Source organism: Eutrigla gurnardus (assembly GCF_963514095.1).
Source record: "Eutrigla gurnardus genome assembly, chromosome: 19".
In the NCBI taxonomy this organism is placed as follows: domain Eukaryota; kingdom Metazoa; phylum Chordata; class Actinopteri; order Perciformes; family Triglidae; genus Eutrigla; species Eutrigla gurnardus.
The window spans coordinates 21,935,873-21,959,119 of NC_139930.1; the positions used below are offsets into that span (position 1 = coordinate 21,935,873).

General features: G+C 42.0%; 1 protein-coding gene across 1 annotated transcript in view; it reads left to right on the forward strand.

Moving 5' to 3' along the window:
• The window catches only part of LOC311029387 (zinc finger SWIM domain-containing protein 6-like), a 34,627-nt gene extending 14,891 nt beyond the window's left edge, over nt 1-19,736 (forward strand). Inside the window, exons 2-14 of the mRNA XM_084034509.1 lie at nt 4,882-5,238; nt 6,459-6,607; nt 6,703-6,853; nt 8,411-8,590; nt 9,382-9,558; nt 9,651-9,797; nt 10,243-10,386; nt 11,333-11,593; nt 13,567-13,702; nt 14,830-14,987; nt 15,548-15,711; nt 15,843-15,924; nt 17,131-19,736. Of these exons, the coding sequence (XP_083890635.1) occupies nt 4,882-5,238; nt 6,459-6,607; nt 6,703-6,853; nt 8,411-8,590; nt 9,382-9,558; nt 9,651-9,797; nt 10,243-10,386; nt 11,333-11,593; nt 13,567-13,702; nt 14,830-14,987; nt 15,548-15,711; nt 15,843-15,924; nt 17,131-17,993 (2,969 nt within the window). The 3' untranslated portion in view covers nt 17,994-19,736. The remainder of the gene's footprint in view (nt 1-4,881; nt 5,239-6,458; nt 6,608-6,702; nt 6,854-8,410; nt 8,591-9,381; nt 9,559-9,650; nt 9,798-10,242; nt 10,387-11,332; nt 11,594-13,566; nt 13,703-14,829; nt 14,988-15,547; nt 15,712-15,842; nt 15,925-17,130) is intronic.
• The last annotated feature ends 3,511 nt before the right edge of the window (nt 19,737-23,247 follow it).

Here is a 23,247-nt window from a genome sequence, read left to right on the forward strand (position 1 = left end):
TAAATAAGAGTTATGATACAGTCGGAGAGGAGCGTAGCATCTCTGAGTGCTTTGATGGTTGTTCTAGTAATTGATTCGTACTTGTCCACCACTATCTGCTCTGATAAAAAGCCACAGAGGCCCTTCCCTCCTCCCACCCGCTGATTACTGACTCATTCTTTGAGTCCGGTGGCTTTTTATCCATTTTAGAGTTTCCTCCCGCCGTCGCCGCACGCCAAACGGGGCCGGCGACACGGACTTCTAGAGGGAGAGTTTTACCGTTCGTGATGTCTCGTGTGTTTTAAAGGTGGCCTCTTTGTTTTTTGTGACAGAGCTGAGGAATTTCAGTCCGCTCGGTCGAGGAGGACTCCTTCCTCCGTGTTGCATTTCAGCGCCGTTTGTCATTTCTGCAGTTCTGTTTCGAAGAAGCGGATGACTATAGCAGTATTTATGGTCACACACACACACACACACACACAGATATCACGAGAGCATCGATCATGTTCATGTTCACGACTATGTTCATACTTTTAAGGAGCTGTTGGTGATCGCTTAAGAGGGACACAGATTGACCCAGTTAACTGAAATCCTCATTGAGCTCGTTTTGAGCTTGCAAGGACACACACACACACACACACACACACACACACACACACACACACACACACACACACACACACACACACACACTTTAACCCCCCCCGTCCCTCAACACATTACCTTGTTAACTCCTGGCTTTCGAACCCAGTTGACTGAAGCCTGACAGGCCTACTGCGCCTTAGCTTTGGCTTCTTACGGCTATCCTCTTTACTTTATTTCACATGTGGTATCAGTGTCTCTTTTTTTGACGGCGCCTCTGCTAGTATCACAGGAATTGGTTAAGCCCCCCCCGTAGCAACCACACCACCATAAACCTCCATAAGTGCAACGAGAGGCTGCTCTGAAAGCCGTTGTTTTTTTCAGCACGGATGGTAATCAGTGCACCGTGACTATTGATTGGTTGTTTACTTCTCCTTCCTGCCGCCCCAGAGGTGCCTCTGCATCTCCACGGGTGACAGATTAGGTTCCCCATTGTCGCCACAAGTACACACAAAGCACACCTTGGCTGAGAAACCCTCGCTTATGCCTGGCTGGCCAGCTTTGGAGGCCGAGCTGAGTGAATGGCTGACTGGTGTGTGTGTGTGTATGTGTAGGTGGGAGGGGGGGGGGGGTCTATCTTTTGTGTGCTGAGAGTTAAATGAAGGCTTTGGCCACATAGTTGAGATTGACCCCCTGCAGCCACAGTTTCACCGGGCGACGTTCCAGCCTGAAGGACTCCTCAGGCTGAGCTCTGTAGGGAGCTGAGATACTGCTCTTTCACAGGCAAACATCCTGGCCTCGTCCCCCCCCCTCGCTGAGACATCCTCCTCACTTAATCCTATAGAGACGGCTTAAATTGACTACCTCAGGCTTAATTGGGAGTGAAGTGTTAAACCTCGGTTTCCAGGCGAGTCTATTCAGAGTTATCTGCAGGTCTTGAAAAGTCTGATAAGAGCCTTGAATGCAGTTTCTGAAAATAAAAGGGCCTTAGAAGCGATTAAGAAGGCTTGCATTTAATTGACTAATTAATGTTTTTTTGTATTTTCTGTTGCCTGCCATAGACAGTAATGTCATTTAAATAGCTGATCGGATAAGTGTAGATTTTTCATCAAAAACATAATTGCGTTTTAAATCCATTATTTGATTGGATCCATTACCCTTGTTGTACTTTTTTCTATTGTCGAGGGTGTGCTAGCTGTTTAGCTTAGCTTCGCACAAAGACTGAAAACGGGGGACAGCAGCTAGCATGGCTCCTTGTTGGCACATGTTTGGTTTTACAAGAACGACGGTGAAAACTTGCAACTTATGGTTATGTGCTGGACTTTAAAAATAATTCCTGATAGGCTAGCTGTTTCCCCCTGCTTCCAGTCTTTATGCTAAGCTAAGCTAAGCTAACTAACTATCCTGGTTCCAGCTTCAAATTTAATGAAGTGACAAGAAAGAAAATATTTCCCAAAACGTTGAACTAAATATATGTTAGGATTTATAGTTATATACCGCTGGGACGTACTGAAGAAATGTGATAAAATAATAAATAATCCGAGGCCATACCGTCCATAACTTTCGTACTTTTGCTTCCGGTGTGGACTTAAAAACTCTTGAACGTGACCTGGTGAACTCTGCAGAAACTGCTGGGAGCGTAAGGGTTAAGTTTGGTTGCCATGCCGTGCACAGGGCTGTATTATGCAAGCTGTGGAGCGCAGACACGGAGGGAGGAAGTGCATTACAGAATGCTGAGCTCAGGGCTTTGGCTCGCCGCCAAGCGTACACTCCTGCGTGTGCACACACACATGCACACTCAGCTGAGGGCATACCGATTTTTCCAGCAGCACAGCGGTCCTCCTCCTCCTCCTCGAGTCACACACTCTCTCTCTTTGTTACGTCAGTAGTTCAGCTGTAGGCCAGGCATGACTGGGGCAGGGCTGCGTAACGGAGAGCACCACGTTTTACTGCCTGGGTGTTTTAAAAGGCAGGATGTGGATTTTTTTGTGTGATCCAGCGTGCGTCTGCTCAGCAGGAAAAGCGGCCGTTTTTTCTTCTTCTTCTAATTCTTTACTAGTTTCACTCTCTGATATTGTCTCGTACGCCCCGTTTTGGTTTTGCTCAGCTCCTTATCACGCGAGCTCCATCACATGTACGACAGCTACTCTGTTTTCACCCACCGTCATGCGTGTCACCTCGGTGGCTCACGTGTGAAGTGGAAACCAAATCTCACAGCTGTTGCAACACTGGGGGCGTCATGAGAAAAGATTGTTTGAATTAAAACCGGCACACTGGAGTTTTTTTAGAATGTCAGGAAAAAAACTGGACTAACTTCTAACCCGAAACTTAACACTTACTGTAAATATGAAAGTGAATCTAGGTGACTTGAAAAAGAAGAAGCAAAGCATTTTTCCGCTAGCAAGTCGAAAGTTTAATTTGCAAAACACTACATTTTTATTTGCTGTCTTTTTTTGGTCTGGTATGACCTCGATGATCTTCTGGTGGCTAATCTGAGCAAACTTTAACTTTAGTTAGTTGTTACTGCTACACATTCAAGGCTCTAGTTGGATAGAGATGGTTTTGTGAAATTAATCACATTTTTGTACCGTAAATATGCAGCCAGATTTTGGTCTTTGGTCTCTTACGTTAGGTGTGGAACGTAGCTAAAGATTAGCACACGTCAAAAAGAAAACATGGACATTGTTCAAATAATGTTAGTTGTGCTGAAATTATGTTATTCAGGGTTTGTGTTTATTTATTTTCTTTAATTTATGACACAATTTCAATGCTTTTATCATTTAGTATGACTTGCATAACCTTTGCTTAGGTTCTAGAAATGTTAAAGATGTGAAGCATCTGAAGATATTCCAAGTAATGACATCACAACAAGCGATAGCTTTCTATTGCAGTTCAAAAGGGTTAATTTGGACAAACCCTACGTAAACCTCCGCCGCTCGGTTTCTAAGAAAACTGTTCTTTTTCTCTCTGCTCCCCCCAAACAGACAGGATATTTGAAGAAGCATTTTCCATTTTCTTTGGTTCAAACTACCATTTAATATCGTTTTTCATGTCATCTGTCACTCAGTTGTCACGGCAACATGATGCAAGGGAAGTACATCTTGTTGCTCCGGCTGTATCTGACTTTGTTGGACAAAGAAAAACAGCCTTTTTCTGGAGCCTGTGTTTTAATCAGTGACAGTATTTTATCTTGTATGTTAGAGGTGTTATAAAGAACTATATGCTCCCTTCAGTCAAACCGAAACAGTACAGACATTCACACTCTGCTAAATGTACGTACACGGATGATAAACTCCCACTGCTTGCAGCAGTTTTTCTCCCACCAACTCCTCATCATCCGTTATCACTGGTAACCCACTAATTTAGATACATACATGTGCAAGCGTGCAACGTCTGTAGCTCTGACGCTTTCACTAATCTAATCCATTAGTCGTGGGTTTTTGTTAAAATGGAAAAATGATCCTCCTCTTCGAATCAGGAGGCATCAGGGTTTATTTTCCTGCCAGAGGCTCCGATACTCGAGCTTCAAGTTTAAGGTCAAATCCACATTGAAATCTGCTTCTTCGTCTACGTTTACATTCCACACACACACACACACACACACACACACACACACATACATGAAGACCTATGGGTGTCAGCACGTTCACTGTACAATAGCAGGTCTTTCTGGCTTGTGGTGAAATGAACCCGTCAGTCCAGAGAGAGGGTAAGGATAGCACTGGAGGTGTTGTGGAAGGGAAATGAAAAGGAAATGAGAATATTTGGGAGAGCTTTACGCTCGCCTCCCTGTCTTTTTCTCCATCTTCTTTATCTCTTTTTCTCACCAGATCAAAGTTAGGTTGAAACATGTTGATAGGGAGTGTCTGGTCTGACTCTTCATGACTTTTACACAGAATCAGAAAAAGATGCGGATAGTGTCCTTTTTTTGTCTTATTTCTGGGCTTTTTAATTTTGATATTAACAAGTAAAAGGGTGAGATTTAAGGAGCCTCTTTCAACTCATTGTTTGAGTTTTCGCTATAAAGAAAATACATCGTACTCCAACAAAGTCTGAGTCAGCATTTAGCAGCTATAGAGCCAGATATTCCCCTCGGGAGTTGGTGGAGACCAAAACGGAGCTAAAGAGTGAATGCAGCATACTTGCCATGTGGTTCTCCTGTTTCTATTTTAAATGTTGTGTGTTTTATTTGTTGCGGAAACAACTTTTTCCGGCTTCCCCCTAGCGGCTGAAACATCTGGTTTAAATTGCTATTCTGTACAAAAGCTTCACCTTCTACTTGCCTGTCATTAACGGTAAACGCTCCCTTCTGTTTGTCTGCAGGCTTTCACCTCAGCGGGACGGTCCGGGAACCCGCCACGTCCTCGGAGCCCGAGCTGCTCTGCAACGTGAGCGTCAGCTTCGACCGCTGCAAAATCACCGCGGTGACGTGCAGCTGCGGCAACAAGGACATCTTCTACTGCGCCCACGTCGTGGCGCTCTCGCTCTACCGAGTACGGAAGCCCGAGCAGGTCAAACTGCGGCTGCCCATCTCCGAGACACTATTCCAAATGAACAGAGATCAGCTGCAGAAGTTCGTCCAGTACCTGATCACGGTGCATCACACCGAGGTGCTGCCGACGGCACAGAAGCTGGCCGATGAAATCCTGTCGCAGAACTCCGAGATCAACCAGGTCCACGGTGAGTCGAGGGAACGACGGCGGTTATTTGTGATGCAACGCCAACAAACACAAGAAAGAAAGTGTCTTCCGTCTCACACCAGTGGAGGCCGACGTCCTCGGAGACGACTCAGGGGAAACCAGCTGTTTAGGGAGACACACACACACACACACACACACACACACAACATAAATCAGGTGACTCGAATGCCTGAAGTGGGGGAAGTTTGTTTTCATTTTAACAATTAATCGATTATTCAAGAAAAAAGATAATCAACAGATTAATCGTCAATGAAAATAATCATTAGTAGCCGCTCTATTTAATGGACACTGTTTTGTTTGTTTTGTGCAAAAACATCAATGATTCAGCAGCTTAAGTCTCGTTGTGTACGGCAGTTATTGTCTGTTTACATGTAAATATTATGTTCGTCTCAGGAAGATTTGCTTCCCAGGTACTTGGTGGTTGTACACTTTGGAGTACTTTAATCTACATTTGGGATTAGATGTAGTACTTTCATGTACACTCTGGATTAGATGTAGTACTTTCATGTACACTTTGGATTAGATGTAGTACTTTAATGTACACTTGGGGTTAGATGTAGTACTTTCATGTACACTTTGGATTAGATGTAGTACTTTCATGTACACTTGGGGTTAGATGTAGTACTTTCATGTACACTTTGTATTAGATGTAGTACTTTCATGTACACGTTTCTGCTTTCGAGTCTCGTGGATTACATTCTCCCCGCTGATGACGCTGAACTAAGTGCTGATGAGGCGTATTCATGTCGGCTCCTCCCTAAACGTACTCAGCTGCAGCCGTTGGTGGAAAGAACAATACCCAAGTACTTCACTTAAATCCAAATGGGAGGTTCTTGTACTTTGGGTATTTGCATATTCTGCTACTTTATACTTCTACTCTCCACTACATTAAAATGATAATTATAGTTAGTTTGCAGATTCCGATTATTAATACAAAATAAAATCAACTAACAAATTATAATAAAGTATTATAGATTAAATTTACAGTATGTATTATGTAAAATAAGCTCCACCTCTACCAGCTACAACACTAAAGTGATGAACACACTATAATAATTATATCAGTTATATGATTGCATTCTGCATAATGAATACTTTTACACATATTTTTGTACTTCTTCCACCACTGATGGAGTGATAAATGGCTGTGAGTGTTGGTGTGTTGTCCTGGTTGCTGACTGGTTTCCTTGGCGGTTGCAGGAGCTCCAGATCCGACGGCGGGCGCCAGCGTGGACGACGACAACTGCTGGCATCTGGACGAGGAGCAGGTCCAGGAACAGGTCAAGCTCTTCCTCTCCCAGGGCGGCTACCACGGCTCGGGCAAGCAGCTCAACTTACTGTTCAGCAAGGTAACGCAACCGCCTCCCGTCAAATCGCCGGCGCTGCGACATGGCGGCCGAGCGGCAAACGTTTTTACCCACAATGCACCCCTACGTTTCCGCAGGTGAGGGAGATGCTGAAGATGAGGGACTCCAACGGGGCTCGCATGTTAACGCTGATCACAGAGCAGTTCATGGGCGACCCCAGACTGGCGCTGTGGAGGCAACAGGGGACCACCATGACTGACAAGTACAGGCAGCTGTGGGATGAACTAGGTAACACACACACACACACACACACACACACAGCATATTTCTGTGGCTGCATACCACTTTTTTTATGCGTCATTGTCATTTAAATGTCTAAAAAACAAGCACAAGGAAAGTCTTGACCAATCAGATTCAACTATGTAAATTGTTGGTCGGTGCAGCCTGCAGGTACAAATGAAATGGCTGAACAACGGACTGTTTTCTTACTTGCTTGTGATGGAAAGCATTGAAAATAAAAGTCCGGCCGTGTTAGAACCAGAGCTGTGGTGCAACATGTAGAAGAAGACAGCCTGCAGGTCCTTTCACACCTCCCCGCTGTTGTAGATTCTTGCTCTGCATTTCGTCACTCTTGTCTGACATCATTTTCTCGGCGCTCTGTTTTCCCTCCCCGTTGTTGTCCTTGAAGCAGCCCTAACAAAGACACGGGAGGATAAAGCCTCCCTCGTCCTGTCCCCTCCCCCCCATCCTCAGCCTCCCTCCTGCATTCACTTCCCCCCTTCCCTCTCCTCCCTTTTTTTCTCACTTCACTTCCTTTCTTTTCTACTCCTGTTCTGTCATCTGTCATCGGCTATTTGTCCTACAGCGCCTTCATTGTTGTGTGTCTTCCAACCTGAATCCGGTGTCTTCGTGTTTTTAGCCGACACGGAGATCTCGGCTCACGTTTGCACACTTCTTTCTAGATCGAGTCGTTGTTTGATTCATGTTTCTGTGTTCTCTGGTTCCAGCTTCTCCTGTGTGACGACTGGCTGCTTTTATCTCATTTATTTAATTTGTTTTTAAATAAAGACATTTAAAGATGTCACGTTGGAATAAATAATAGAAATAATACTGGTAATTTTATAAACCAAGAAAATAATCTTCAAATGAATTCATAATGAAAATAATCGTTATTTGCAGACAGAACCAATTAGCTGACTAATAAAATATAATGAAGCCTGTCATACCTAATTAAAATAGCTTTTTATCAACAGGTTTTGTAAATGCATCTTACTAGTAACCCGTTTTAAATCTCAAATGAAATATTTTTTAATTCAAATTCAGCACCTGCAATAAATCATTAAAACTACTTTAACCTTATCTTTTTTTAATAAACCGCCAGAAACCAGTAACGCCCCCCCCCCCCCCCCCCCCTCCTCGTTTCCTTCCTGTGAACGAGCAGGAAAAATAACCCACAGAACATTTATTGAATTAATTGAACCCGTGTCGCCTGTAAGCGAGGTGACAAATAAGCTGAGCTGCAATTAGTCGATTAATTGATAAGTGGACTACATACATTTTATAAAGGTTTGGTGCTTTTTGTTGTCTGAAATGTTAGTAAATTGAATATTTCTGGGCTTTGAGGCCACTGATTGCACAAAAACGAGGAAATTGCGAAGCCCGTTCTTCAGACCAACCGATGATGAAAGTTGGATCATTTAACGTTGCATTATTCAGCTCTCCTTGACTATTTTAAAGAGGTGATAATGATGCAGAGGAACACATTTAGTGCAGTAATGATGCCCACTAGTGAACAGCAGGCGTGTGACTCCGCCTCCCCGTGTTAACGTGTGCGTGTCCCTGCAGGAGCCCTGTGGATGTGCATCGTGCTGAACCCCCACTATAAACCAGAGCAGAAGGGTTTCTGGCTCCGACAGCTTCGCAGGTGGAACAGCGTGGACGTCTGTCCCTTGGAGGACGGTAACCATGGCAGCGAGCTGACCAATCTGACCAACGCTCTGCCCCAGGGCCCTCATGGTAACCCAGGTGAGATGACACCCGAAGAGCAGACGTCGCCTCCTCCCCCCCTTTTGTAAAAATCCTCTCCTCCATCACATCTGACGGTTTCTCTTCTCTCCTCTCCTGCAGCTCCTCCTCCTCCTCCTTTTTTCTGTACTAACACTGTTAAGACTTCTTTCTCCACCCTCCCCCCTCTCTTTTAATCAAGTCTCCTTCCTTCAATCTCTGTGCCTGCAAGCCTTATTACCTTTTTAGTGCGGCTAATAGAATGAGCCTAATAACACAGTTGAGGTCCTGCAGCTTTTTCCAGCAAATCAGAGAAAACACGTCTAATGAAAGTGTTTCGAATGAGAAGACGGGCGCCGTTGTTGCCGCCGCTGTTTTGTCTGTAATGGCCCTGCGTTTGGTTTGTTATCAAGCTTTTTTTTGACAGTAGACCCAACATCTATATATGAAAAGACAGAGGAGTCATACAAACATAGTTAATGCAATTTTTATCTCTGCTTTTATTTTCATTCTTTGTCTTGCTATTGGTTCAAAATGTTTAAACAGGAAGTATGACGTTGCCACGGAGTCGGGGAGTTAAACTGTCGGCAGGATTTACATTTTGGCTGAATTAGCCGTTAGCAGCTCCTGTTTGCAGCGTAGCCGTAGATTTTAAAAACGTAGTTCTTGAGTCATAAGAAGTGTCTTTTTCTATTATTTCGAACTGGATTCATGGAGAGAATGATATTGTTCGGAAGCGTAAGATTACCTGAATCCAAAAATATTTGCATCGCCGTTTGAAATCCTGACGTCTTGTGTTCGTCCCTCGCCAGACTCGCTCACTCGGCCCCACCGGACAGTGTTCACGCGCGCGATCGAGGCCTGCGACCTGCACTGGCAGGACCCCCACCTGCAGCACATCATCACCGAGGACCACTACACCAACTACTGTTACCATGACAACCTCGACAGCTCCCTCTTCGACGCCCGAGGGTGGCCCCTGTGGCACGGTGAGAGAGCGGCACGTTTAATTAACAAGTAGGGAGACAATAAAAGGGAGGTAGACATAAAAACGTATTTTCTTCTTCTTCGTCGGCTGCAGAGCACGTCCCGACTGCGTGCGCACGCGTGGACGCACTGAGGTCACACGGTTACCCGAAGGAAGCGCTCAGGCTCGCCATCGCAATCGTCAACACGCTGCGGCGGCAACAGCAGAATCAGCTGGAGTTCTTCCGCACTCACAAAAAAGGTCAGTTTCTGCTTCAGATTTACATTCGGTGTTGATATTTTTTTAAATGTTTAAATTATTATATGAAAAGTGTTGATCATTATGTCATCGTTGTAGACGGAAACATTAGTTATAACTTCGCCTGTCAGGGGAAATTAATTCAAGTTAATTCATGTTTAAATTGGTTAATCCAGCCATCACTTTATCTGGGTCCGGGTCGCAATAATTCACTAATTATATTACGAGGAATTATTGTAATAAGCATCTTAAATGGAAGTTGTTTGTTGTTTGGATGAGCGGTTCTTGAGAAAAGCAGTGATAGTGATAAATAAATGTAGCTGGAGGTTTCCCGTCACTCTTTGATCGATACGACGGTGAAAAAGGACGTTCCTGTGGTATTTTTATAAAGTTTAGCGCTGCAGTAACCCCAACATAAACACAGGATCGTCTGTTTGTGTGACTGCAGAGCTGCTCCATAAAGGCATAACGTCTGTGACTAACCTGGAGGGTTGGGTGGGCCACCCTCTGGACCCCATCGGCACCCTGTTCAGCACCCTCGTGGAGACGGGGCGGGGCGGCGAGGACGGATCTGTGATGCTCGACTTCTCAGGTAACTACACAGACACAAGAACTCGGATCCTGTACAACAAAGTAAAAACACTTCATTACATTTAATTAAGTTCAGAAAGTTGTTAAAAGGTAGAAAAATGTCTCCTTTATGTGACATTATTTCACGCATCAGTTTTAGAGGAGCGTGTTACTGTTGAGATCCAAACCTCGGGGTCGTGAGATGATTGAGAAAGATTCTGTATTTGTGAAATATTGGATGATTTCTCCTCTTTGAGCATCAAACAGTTACTTAAATATACCGTCTCTCTGACAAGGAGCCCATAAGTGTTTCATAACCTGCGTTTTTACTGTAAAATCTGAACATCCAACAGTGGAGTAAAAAGTTCAGGACCGTAGAAGTAGCAGAAAATGAAAACCCTCAAGTAAAGAACCTAAAAATGGCACTTAAGTACGACACTTGAGTGAATGTACTTGGATGCACGAACGCACACGTGTTCTTGACTGCAACGATTGCGTCTTCCTGTCGGAGCTGCAGGAGCCTCAGCTCGCAATCAGCGGTGATGACACAGACGTGCTGATTGGCCTGCAGTCGTCCTCCAATAACCGCTCATGAATAAGAAATGCGGCAGGAAAAACACTCCAATTAAAATGCATTAATTATGCAGGGAGCTCAGCGAGACCAATTGGAACATACTGCTACTTCTGGTTGCAGTTTGTGTTGTGAAAGTTTTTATATATAGATACAGTATATAGTCTGTGTATCCATTAGGGACTGTTAACCCTCCTGAGATGATCTCCGAGGTCTGCCAAGACATCATTAAGCCATTAAAACACATGATTACCATCCACCGGAGGATACTCTGAAAAAGAACACCAGAATGAACAAATGGATCAATAGATTTATCAATAATCGACTCAATCCACAGCCCAAAGGGAGCGTCTCCCCCCGCCTCCCTAAGTAATCTCTCCCCCTGCCTCTCCCCCAGGCTCGCTGGGTTCATGTCGGAGGACGGAGCATCCCGTGTTCCCGGCGCAGCGTTTCCTGGAGGAAGGCGAGTCCTTCGCGTCGCTGGCGGTGGAGACGGCTCTGATTGGTTTAGGGCAGCAGAGGGTGATGCCGGACGGCCTCTACGCTCAGGAGAAAGTGTGTCGCAATGAAGAGCAGCTGCTGGCCAGACTTCAAGAAGTCGATCTCGACGACACGCTGGTCAAGATCTTCCGGAAACAAGCTGCTTTCCTGCTAGAGGGTGAGCGGAGACTTTTCTTTGTCTTATGATATTCAATTCTGAATAGTTTGATTTTGGTCAGAATAAATAACACAAAGCAGTTTTTTTAGACCAAACGATCAATATTGAAAATAATCACTTGTTGCGATCCTTCTTGGGAGAAACAAAAAGCTGAATTGAATCCAGCTCTTCGAGGCTGGTTTTGACCTCTTACTCCCATCTCTCTTTAGCACGATGGCAGGAATGAACATTTAAAGGAACAGTTTGGCATTTTGTGAATTTGAAGAGTTGAAGTCGAAGATTGATTCCACTCTCAAGTTAGCTTAGCACAATGACTTTAAAAAACAAAACAAACAGATGTACATTGAGAGCAATGAAAAACAGAAATGACTCAGTATATTTTGCACTTTCACTTCCCCTTTTCTCGAAATGAGTGGGTTTTTTGGGGGTTCGATGCCTGAAATACGCTCTGTGGTCAAAACAAGATGAACAGATTTGGTTCAGAGATACAAAAACTCCGAGGCAACATGACTACCAAACGTCATCACGCCGACTCGTCCGCCTTCACATCCTTGTTGTGTTTGTACTCGCGCTCATGCGACCGTGGTGAGGTTTGTTTATGCTAGCTTTTTACTTCTGCTTCAAGTGGCGTTGGTTAAGATTATCCTAGTGAACACACTATGCAAGTATCAGGAACTTGTTTTTTTGCCGCAGAGCTTATTTTCTGCAGTGATCCAAAATCAAATAGAAAAATAATCCCGTTGGCTTGTTGTCGAGGGAACCAGGCGACGCTAGCTTCAGGGGTCGGCTCCCTGCAGCGCTCTATTGTCTGTGACGTTTCAGCTATTGTCTATTGTGCGTTTTTTTTGTTAACTCTGTACTTTCCTGTGCCGTACGTGCACGTTGCAACGCTGGGCTTCTGTGTTCACAGTGTATTGTTTGCTTTGTGAGTCTGTTTGCTGATTGTGTGTCTCATCATGCTTCAAGGTTCTCTTCACTCCGAACCACCTCTCACTTACGGCTTCGCCTGCTTGTCATTATTAAGTGGACGCCCACAGAAGTCAGCTTTATTGTTGTTATTGTCCAACATCGAGTGTATCTCCTGTAAAGTAAAGGCTGGTGCGTCTTCTTGCTCTCACCGTCATGCAGCCAGAAGGACCCAAAAGAGCACCGAATGTGGAATAATCTGATTTAAACTCCTTCAAATAAATGACCCCAGAGAGAGTAGGGAAGTCAAACACTTGGGTTTGGGTTTTTTCGAGGGATTCGTTCACAATATTAAAATATAAACACCGGACAAGTTACTTTACCCCCTATGAAACTTAATTATATGCCAACTTTTTCTAAATTTGAAAGATGTGCAACCTTTAGGATAAAAAGCTGCCAGAAATACTCATAAGAGCACCAAATATAGATTAATCTGCATCTGAAAGTTTGGTTTATTAAAAACTACAGTGACCAGCTACTTTTAGGGATTTTTGCCCCATTAATAACAATATTACTATACATTTTTGCAGGTTCATGTCTTAAGTAAGAACCAATGGACTTGCATTTGACAAAAAGGAGGAATATTTCAAATATTGACGTCTTTTGAGATCAAATAAGTGCTTTATTCTATGATTGAATGTTCTTAAAGAAAAGTGATCATTAAACTAACGGCAGTGATTTAAAATATCCCCCTACAAATAAAAGGAAGCTCAAAGGGTGAGTTTGTCCATAAATCTGTGATTCCTGTCATTTCTCTTCATGCATCCCATCACACGATGTTTCAGAATGTCCAGTTCTCAGACCAGGACCAACGTCTCTGTACATTTGTGTGATCGTCATCCTGATACGCCATCCTGATACCCACAGTTCAGATCAGTCAGTTTCATTCGGCGCTATCAGACGCGTTGAATGAATCTCCTACGCACGATCACTGTCCAGTCATGTGTGCTGTCCTACTGTTCAGTTGGACTTGGACTGACCTGTGTGGTTTCTTGTGTTTCCTCCAGCGGGTCCTTACAGCGGTCTGGGGGAGTTGCTCTACAGAGAAAGCGTCCCCATGCACACGTTCGCCAAGTATCTCTTCACCTCGCTGCTACCTCATGACGCCGACCTGGCGTACAAAATTGCACTGAGGGCCATGCGGTGAGTAAAAAGCCTTCCTCCTTTTCAATCTGTTGTCTTTCCACCTGTCAGTCCTCGTGCCTTTAATCTGACAGACATGTGAGGAACATGGGACCATATAAACGTTTCGTGTCAGGAATTATCCCGGGCAAAATAACTGCAATTCACGATATTATCCCGATAATCATCAAAACTCTTAGAAATCTAAACTAAAACCTCCTGGAATCCCTTTAGATTTAGTTAAGAAACAAATATTTGTATTCCAAATAAATATGCTCAAATCTTAAATCAGATGGATCATTTTAGTATAAATACACAACAAAAGTCTTACGAACTAAAAACAAAGACAAATATTTAAATTCTATGCTTATCCTACGTACACTATATAAAAACTAATGTTTTCTTTGGGGTTTCTGTACGGATGTGCAATGATTTTGCAGTATTATCTATGATATTGTAACAAAACTGACATTGCAATAATGTTTTTCCTGCAATACGCATTTAAAAAATACAGGAATTTACACCCTAAATGTTGTACATTTTAAAGTTAAATGCAGCAATGTCGTTAATCGTTCATCATTGTCACAAATACGGGATTAGTCATGAACATGAGTTTAAAACCCTTGGAGTCTGATCTGGTTGGAGTGTGAAGGAGTGTGATGATGCAGGGAGGGAGAGCAGCTATCTGGGGCACGGTTTAATGACAACGCCTCCTTTTGTTGGAATATTCACTGAATAATTCAACGCCGGCTGAAAACGAGTTTTATAAAAATGTGTGAATAATAAATACACGCTGTTGGTTTTTCCTCCCTGACCGCCACGGGTATTTGGAAACTTTCCATCCCATCGCCCCAAATAAAAACCCCATTTTTTATGATATGTAAATCTTTATACTTTCTTTTTAAATTCCCGACTTAAACTACAAAGAAGGATATTATATTAGAAGGAATATTAGACGACAGAAACGTGTTCTCATGTAAGAGGGTTTAACAGGCGTGTGTTTCAGGGAGAAAATGAATTCCTTTTAAACGTATCCTCGATGTCCGCGACCAGAGGCAAACCCGCTGATTGATTCTACAAAGGATGACTTCAGATCAGTTTCTCTGTGTTTTGACCTCCTGGTAAAGTTTGATTTTCTCCGTGCTCAGGTTGCCGGTCCTCGAGTCCACGGCGCCGTCCGGTGACTTGCCTCGACCTCACCACATAGTGTCGGTGGTTCCCAACCGCCTCCCCCGCTGGTTCACTCTCAGCCACATAGAGACCCAACAGTGTGAACTGGCCTCCACCATGCTCACTGCTGCTAAAGGTAAACACACACACAACAAACACACAGCGGCAATTTGTATTTTCAGATTTGTGTCGAGTCCAGTCGACGTGTATCTGAGGATAAAGGTGTTTGTAGCGGTTCCATTGTCGGTAGCGATGGGCCGAGCTGAGGCCGCTACGTTACATTTGGCACTTTTTGATAGCGGTGCAACGGTCAGACATTCACGGTTTGGTAGGTTTTGAGAACAAAAGCAAAAACCAAAGAAAATGAATAAAATAATGTTGTTCATTTATTTCAACAGTTGCTCTTTAGCCGTTACTTGTCAAGAAAGACTCATTTTTAATGAGAAAACAGGTGGCATTTATTCCTGTCAATATAATGTATATAATGCAGCATCTCTTTCCAAAGTTTAGCTTAATTTAATTTAATCTAATCAAATCAAAAAACGTGCAGCTAACACTTAATCCAAATTTTCAGGAACACAATCTGGTTTTAAACCAGTAAGAATCTCATACTGGGACAACAGTTCCTCCTGCATCTTCCACAAGCGCGACGAATGCTGGTTTATTTACACTTAGTTTGTTTTTTTGTGTTGCCAGGCGACGCTCGTAAGCTGGAGACCGTGTTAGAGTCCATCCAGAAGAACATCCACTCCTCGTCCCACATCTTCAAACTGGCCCAGGACGCCTTCAAGATCGCCACTCTCATGGACAGCCTGCCCGACATCACGCTGCTCAAGGTCTCCCTGGAGCTGGGTCTTCAGGTGAGCCCCACACACACACACACACACACACACACACACACACACACACACACACACACACACACACACACACACGTAGAGAAGCGCCGAGCATGGAACACACTCGATGCTAAATCCCTCGTTTGTTCCAGGTGATGAGGATGACGCTGTCCACCTTGAACTGGCGGAGGAGGGAGATGGTGCGGTGGCTGGTCACGTGTGCTACTGAAGCTGGTGAGTTTGTTTTACCATTAAATGCTTAATTAACTTCTCTTACAGCTAAATATGAATATAAACGGGGAGTTATCTTTCATGAGATCGGTCTTTGATTTCACACTGGAAAACGGCAGCCTCGCGCCGTTCTTCAGGCAAGAAATGAGCAGAGCTTTTCTTGTATTAAGATACAGTGTGATAAACCTGTTTGCATGATAACTAATTAGAATACAGAAGATTTATGAATATAAAGATACTACGTGTAGTGTATTCTCCTGTGTTGGTTTAGCAGTGATTTAAATACTTAAGTTACAAAATAAAAGCTCTATAAATATATTGGAGTGAGGATGTAACATATATTATAAAGATACATATTTAAATAGACTCCGTTCAGCCTCTATGTTATTAGATGCTCTGGAATCCTGTGTAGCATTTTTTCAGTCACATGATTTACAAAGTGATTCTAGAAATGACCCTGAATCTCTGTCTGACGTGTGATTGGACGTTTGCTTTAAAAGCTCTCAGTGGGAGGGAAGGAATGACTGGCAGGGTCCTAATTATGGAAGATTGTGGGCTTCTGGCTGATTAAGTGGACCTTGTGTTTGGACTTGAATACTGAAACCCAGGGGCTTATTTTCCCTGAAGTGGACAGGAAGCTGTGTCCAGGGGGATGGGGGGGAAAAGAGAACTCCTCCCAGATGATTCCTTGTGAATGTGTGGGGGGGACAAGGAGTCCCTGTTTCTCTTAGCAGACTTTAAATGGACTCATTGAGGACATGCCAGTCAGTTATGTAAAGTGGGGGCCAAGCCATATAATGTTAGAGAAATGGAATATCCAGGTCAAGGTCAAAGGTCATTGGAAGGCTGCTGACTTATTTTAATGTGTTTGGGGTGTAAAAAAAGCAGCATTATCATTTTACTGACAGTGAGGAATTGTTGTTTTTGATGCATTTTATAATCTAGACTTCAGGATTTAAAGGACAACGCTGGCGACACTTTAGATGTTATGGTCAATAAATCACAGAGAAAGTAACATTTTTGCAGTTCTTTGTCTTTAAGGAAGTCATAAATCTTACAAACGCCTCAGAAATATGTCGTTTTGACAAACATTACCCAAACAGGAGGTAAACAACGCACGCTGCACATTATTTTGACCTGTCACATGCCACAGAAAGTAGTCCCTAAAGGTTCTTCCTCGCTGAGTAACCTCTCTTCCTCTCCGTCTAGGTGTGTTTGCGCTGGACAGCATCATGCAGAGCTGGTTCACCCTCTTCACCCCCACGGAAGCCACCAGCGTCGTGGCCAGCACCGTCATGTCCAACAGCACCATCGTCCGCCTGCACCTGGACTGCCACCAGCAGGAGAACCTGGCCAACTCCGCTCGCACCCTGGCGCTGCAGTGCGCCATGAAGGACCCCCAAAACTGTGCCCTCTCGGCTCTGACGCTCTGCGAGAAGGACCACATTGCCTTTGAGACAGCCTATCAGATTGTACTGGACGCGGCCGCCACGGGAATGAACTACACACAGCTGTTTACGATAGCACGCTACATGGAGCACCGCGGTTATCCGATGAGGGCGTACAAACTGGCCACGTTAGCCATGACTCACCTGAACCTCAGCTACAACCAAGACACGCACCCGGCCATCAACGACGTGCTCTGGGCGTGCGCCCTCAGCCACTCGCTGGGGAAAAACGAACTGGCGTCCGTCATCCCCCTGGTGGTGAAGAGCGTGAAGTGCGCCACCGTCTTGTCGGACATTTTGCGGCGGTGCACGCTCACGACCCCGGGCATGGTGGCGCTGCACAGCCGCAGGAACTCTGGGAAGCTGATGCCGCTGGACAAGGCGCCGCTCCGGCAGCTGTTGGACGCCACGATCGGGGCCTACATCAACACGACGCACTCTCGGCTGACGCACATCAGCCCACGCCACTACAGCGAGTTCATCGAGTTCCTCAGTAAAGCCAGAGAGACGTTCCTGATGGCGCACGACGGACACATCCAGTTCACACAGTTCATAGACAACCTGAAACAGATATACAAGGGCAAGAAAAAACTCATGATGCTCGTTCGGGAAAGATTCGGTTGATGACTTGCCCCCTTTTTTTTTTTTTTTTTAACATCCTTTCTAACTTGAAGTGAAAATCCTCCCAAAATAACATCCATGCAAATCTTATTCCTACGACTCTGAGCTGCACCCTTGAATGTGATAATGAACACAATTTTCCTCAAGGTGGAAACAGAAAGCAGGAGCGCAGACGAACTGGACATCCCGGGAATAAGATATGAAATGTGTTTTAGGGTAAAATTTGTGTAAAAAAAACAAACAAACACTGTAAACCATAAAAGCAACAGCTGGTATTGATGTGTATAAAACAAATAAGTGTGCAGGAGGAGACAATTTGTGGAAGTTTGCGTGTTTTCCCTTTATATATGTATGAAAGCGAGAGAGTTTTACACTGAGTATATTATACTGTATTGTCCAGTGGCAAAGTGTCCACCTTGCACCTCCTACTTCCCTCAGCTAACAGTTCAACAGCCTCAAAGAAGAAGACAAAACGGCTTTAAACCAAATGGAGAAGCTCCATCTGAAGTGACAAGTACCTCTTTTTTTAAAAAAGGATCCAGCTTTACTCTTTTTTTCCCCCCTCCAAGTTCTCGCCCATCTGATCTGTGAAGACAAAGACAAAGTTCAGTTTTTACTGGGTTCCATATTTGTTTTGAAGGCTGATTGTTTTGGGCTTTGCAGTGTCGTCTCCAACATTCAGTATGCTTAATTTACTGTCGCAGAAACAAAAAAACAAACTGTCAACATACATTCTCAGGGATTTCTCTTAGAAAAAAAAACAAGAAAAAAACAGACAAAAAGAGAACAAAAGCATTTTATTGTCCTGTATATATGAAAGTATATGTCTGAATATTGAAAAAAAAAAAGATGTATATGTTAACTAATTTATGACAGAATATTCTATGTAAGGCACAATACTTGAAGCTGCAGTACTTTTCTGTTTTTTGAAACAAACAACATATCAGAAGGACTTCTAAAAACGTTTGCCTTGCATTGTATCAGGGGCCAATTCACAACAGGAGGACGTTACTGGCTGGTTTTTTCTTTGGCTCTGCAGACATGTAATGAACCGCAGAAGCCAAGACAGGAAGCGGACATTGCAAGAGTGAGTATTCTCTTGAAAACAGAAGTGTATTGAGGGTTGTTAGTCGGGAGAAAGAGACTACTGTGGAGGCAAACGCAGTGACAAAGTACAGCTGCGATGTTCAAGTGGAATCTGCCTTCTGCTTTGATTCTGTCACAAGAAGTTCTCTGTCCACGCCTCTTCTTCTGACATCCCGACTTTGTGCAAGACAGAAAGTTGCTCTTTGCTGTCGGTCTTGACTGTTCCATTTTTTTCTTCTCTTCAATTTCTCTCTAGAATCCCTCACACAAGAACAGCCTTCTTTCTTGCCTTGTCTTAATGCTTTAAAATAACCAAATGGGAGTTCTAACTACCAAACTTTTCTCATACGTCGATACAACTTTGGCTACAACCTTCTTTTTTTATTTCATTTTAGCTGAACTGTATTCTGTGCTTTAAAAGCTCCATTACGTTGTTTTTCTCTTCAGTGTCGTCTCGTTAGTAGCTCTTTTGTTTGAAAATATGCTCCCTTTTTATTTATTGAGTTAGGTAAATGATTGTACAACCACGTCAACATGCTCATGAAGTTGAAACTAAGATTTGATACACTGATCGATTTATTTATGTAACTAAATCACTGTTTTATAAACTTGTTAATGAATCAACATTTGTTTTAATTAAATTTGTTTTTTTCCAGAGGATTAAGTCTATGCAGTCTTGATTTTAGTAGCTCACAGAGAAAAACATTTTAAGTTTGCTATAAAAAGTCAATGTGGTATGTCAAAACATATGTTGGAAAAATACTATGACTTTTTTCCATCACTTTTTTTGGACAGGCTATACTTTGACTTTTTGGGACATGATTTAATATGAACATTACAACATACTACTATGACTTTTTTCAAGATATTATGACTTTCTTGGACATACGATACAGTGTTTCCCCTAGAATTTTTTTCAGGCCCGGTGGTCCCCGCCGAAAAAACCCTAAACAGACGAGACGCGTGGGATGGTGTATTGGTGCAGTTGGATTAAGTCAGGTGGCACAGCAAGCAGTCTGCAATTCTGCAATTATTATATTTGCATTCAACATTTTTGTTCAACCAGAGTGTATTCAAGGTTTTCAAGGATTCAAGGAGAGAGTGACTTATTAAGGTGCTATAGCATGTCGAAAATTCACGAAAAAGTCAGTCAGGATATATTCATAAAAAAATATTTAAAATTGTTAAAAAGGCATAAAAATCGCTCATCTCGCTTGACGCGCCTAGTCTCAGTGTAGTGAGTCCAAAACAGCCATAAAAAGCCATGATCAACTTTTTCAGGAAAAAAAAAAGTCATACTAGAGCATGTCGGAAAAAAAGTGAAAAATCGACAAAATTCATAAAATGTTGTAAAAATGATGTAAAAGTCCTAACATATGCTTCTATATCGCGTGTCAATCAAAATCTGAGTGTAGTGAGTGCAAAATAGTTATAAAAAGTCTTATTCATGGCAGGCAGGTGGTTGAGTGGTTAGAGTGCATGCCATTTACCCATGTCTGCATATATGCAGCAGCCTCAGGTTCGAATCCCGGCTGGAGATCCTTTGATACATGTCACATCCCCCTCTCTCTCCCATGTGAAAAGTGCGGAGTTCAACAGCACCACCACGTCACGTCGTAACGGCATTCAGGCAGCTGCGATGACAACTGTCACTGATCTGGGTTCATTAACAGACTGTACTGTCCGTACGTCAACGTCACTCATGTGAGCCCGCTTTTAGTGTATGCTCGACACAGAGACAGCAGGCTACTAGTTTGTAAGCTACCTGGCTCTAGCAGTTCGCGTTAGCGGCTTATAGTCACTCACGTTAAGTTAACGTTAGTAAGCTGGTCAAAATTGATCATGGATACATTTGTTTTTAAACGGCGTTGGACGGAACAACAGATGGCGGTGGCGGGCGTGTTGGATAAAACTACGGACGCACCGTTGACACCTGCAGGGGAGTTTGGCGAAAAAAAAATCATGAAAAAGTCATAGTATAGTTTGGCGAAAAAAAAATCATGAAAAAGTCATAGTATAGTTTGTCGGAAAAAAATCATGAAAAAGTCACAGCATAGTTTGTCGGAAAAAAAACATGAAAAAGTCATAGTATAGTTTGTCGGGAAAAAAATCATGAAAAAGTCATAGTATAGTTTGTCGAAAAAAAAATCATGAAAAAGTCACAGTATAGTTTGTCGAAAAAAAATCATGAAAAAGTCACAGTATAGTTTGTCGGAAAAAATCATGAAAAAGTCACAGTGTAGTTTGTCGAAAAAAAATCATGAAAAAGTCACAGCATAGTTTGTCGGAAAAAAACATGAAAAAGTCACAGTGTAGTTTGTCGAAAAAAAATCATGAAAAAGTCATAGTATAGTTTGTCGGAAAAAAATCATGAAAAAGTCATAGTATAGTTTGTCGGAAAAAATCTTGAAAAAGTCACATTATAGTTTGTCGGAAAAAATCATGGAAAAAGTCATAGTATAGTTTGTCGGAAAAAAATCATGAAAAAGTCACAGCATAGTTTGTCGGAAAAAAAACATGAAAAAGTCATAGTATAGTTTGTCGGAAAAAAATCATGAAAAAGTCACAGCATAGTTTGTCGGAAAAAAAACATGAAAAAGTCATAGTATAGTTTGTCGGGAAAAAAATAATGAAAAAGTCATAGTATAGTTTGTCGAAAAAAAAATCATGAAAAAGTCACAGTATAGTTTGTCGAAAAAAAATCATGAAAAAGTCACAGTATAGTTTGTCGGAAAAAATCATGAAAAAGTCACAGTGTAGTTTGTCGAAAAAAAATCATGAAAAAGTCACAGCATAGTTTGTCGGAAAAAAACATGAAAAAGTCACAGTATAGTTTGTCGAAAAAAAATCATGAAAAAGTCATAGTATAGTTTGTCGGAAAAAAACATGAAAAAGTCACAGTATAGTTTGTCGAAAAAAAATCATGAAAAAGTCATAGTATAGTTTGTCGGAAAAAATCTTGAAAAAGTCACATTATAGTTTGTCGGAAAAAAATCATGAAAAAGTCATAGTATAGTTTGTCGGAAAAAATCTTGAAAAAGTCACATTATAGTTTGTCGGAAAAAATCATGGAAAAAGTCATAGTATAGTTTGTCGGAAAAAAATCATGAAAAAGTCACAGCATAGTTTGTCGAAAAAAAAACATGAAAAAGTCATAGTATAGTTTGTCGGGAAAAAAATCATGAAAAAGTCATAGTATAGTTTGTCGGGAAAAAAATCATGAAAAAGTCATAGTATAGTTTGTCGAAAAAAAAATCATGAAAAAGTCACAGTATAGTTTGTCGAAAAAAAATCATGAAAAAGTCATAGTGTAGTTTGTCGAAAAAAAAACATGAAAAAGTCATAGTATAAAAAAAATAAAAAAAACATGAAAAAGTCATAGTATAGTTTGTCGAAAAAAAAATCATGAAAAAGTCACAGTATAGTTTGTCGAAAAAAAATCATGAAAAAGTCATAGTATAGTTTGTCGGAAAAAATCTTGAAAAAGTCACATTATAGTTTGTCGGAAAAAAATCATGAAAAAGTCATAGTATAGTTTGTCGGAAAAAATCTTGAAAAAGTCACATTATAGTTTGTCGGAAAAAATCATGGAAAAAGTCATAGTATAGTTTGTCGGAAAAAAATCATGAAAAAGTCACAGCATAGTTTGTCGAAAAAAAAACATGAAAAAGTCATAGTATAGTTTGTCGGGAAAAAAATCATGAAAAAGTCATAGTATAGTTTGTCGAAAAAAAAATCATGAAAAAGTCACAGTATAGTTTGTCGAAAAAAAATCATGAAAAAGTCACAGTGTAGTTTGTCGAAAAAAAAACATGAAAAAGTCATAGTATAGTTTGTCGAAAAAAAATCTTGAAAAAGTCACAGTATAGTTTGTCGGAAAAAAACATGAAAAAGTCACAGTATAGTTTGTCGGAAAAAATCTTGAAAAAGTCACAGTATAGTTTGTCGAAAAAAAATCATGAAAAAGTCACAGCATAGTTTGTCGAAAAAAAATCATGAAAAAGTCACAGTATAGTTTGTCGGAAAAAATCATGGAAAAAGTCATAGTATAGTTTGTCGAAAAAAAATCATGAAAAAGTCACAGTATAGTTGGAAAAAAATCATGAAAAAAGTCACAGTATAGTTTGTCGAAAAAAAATCATGAAGAAAGTCACGGTTTATTTTGTCAGGA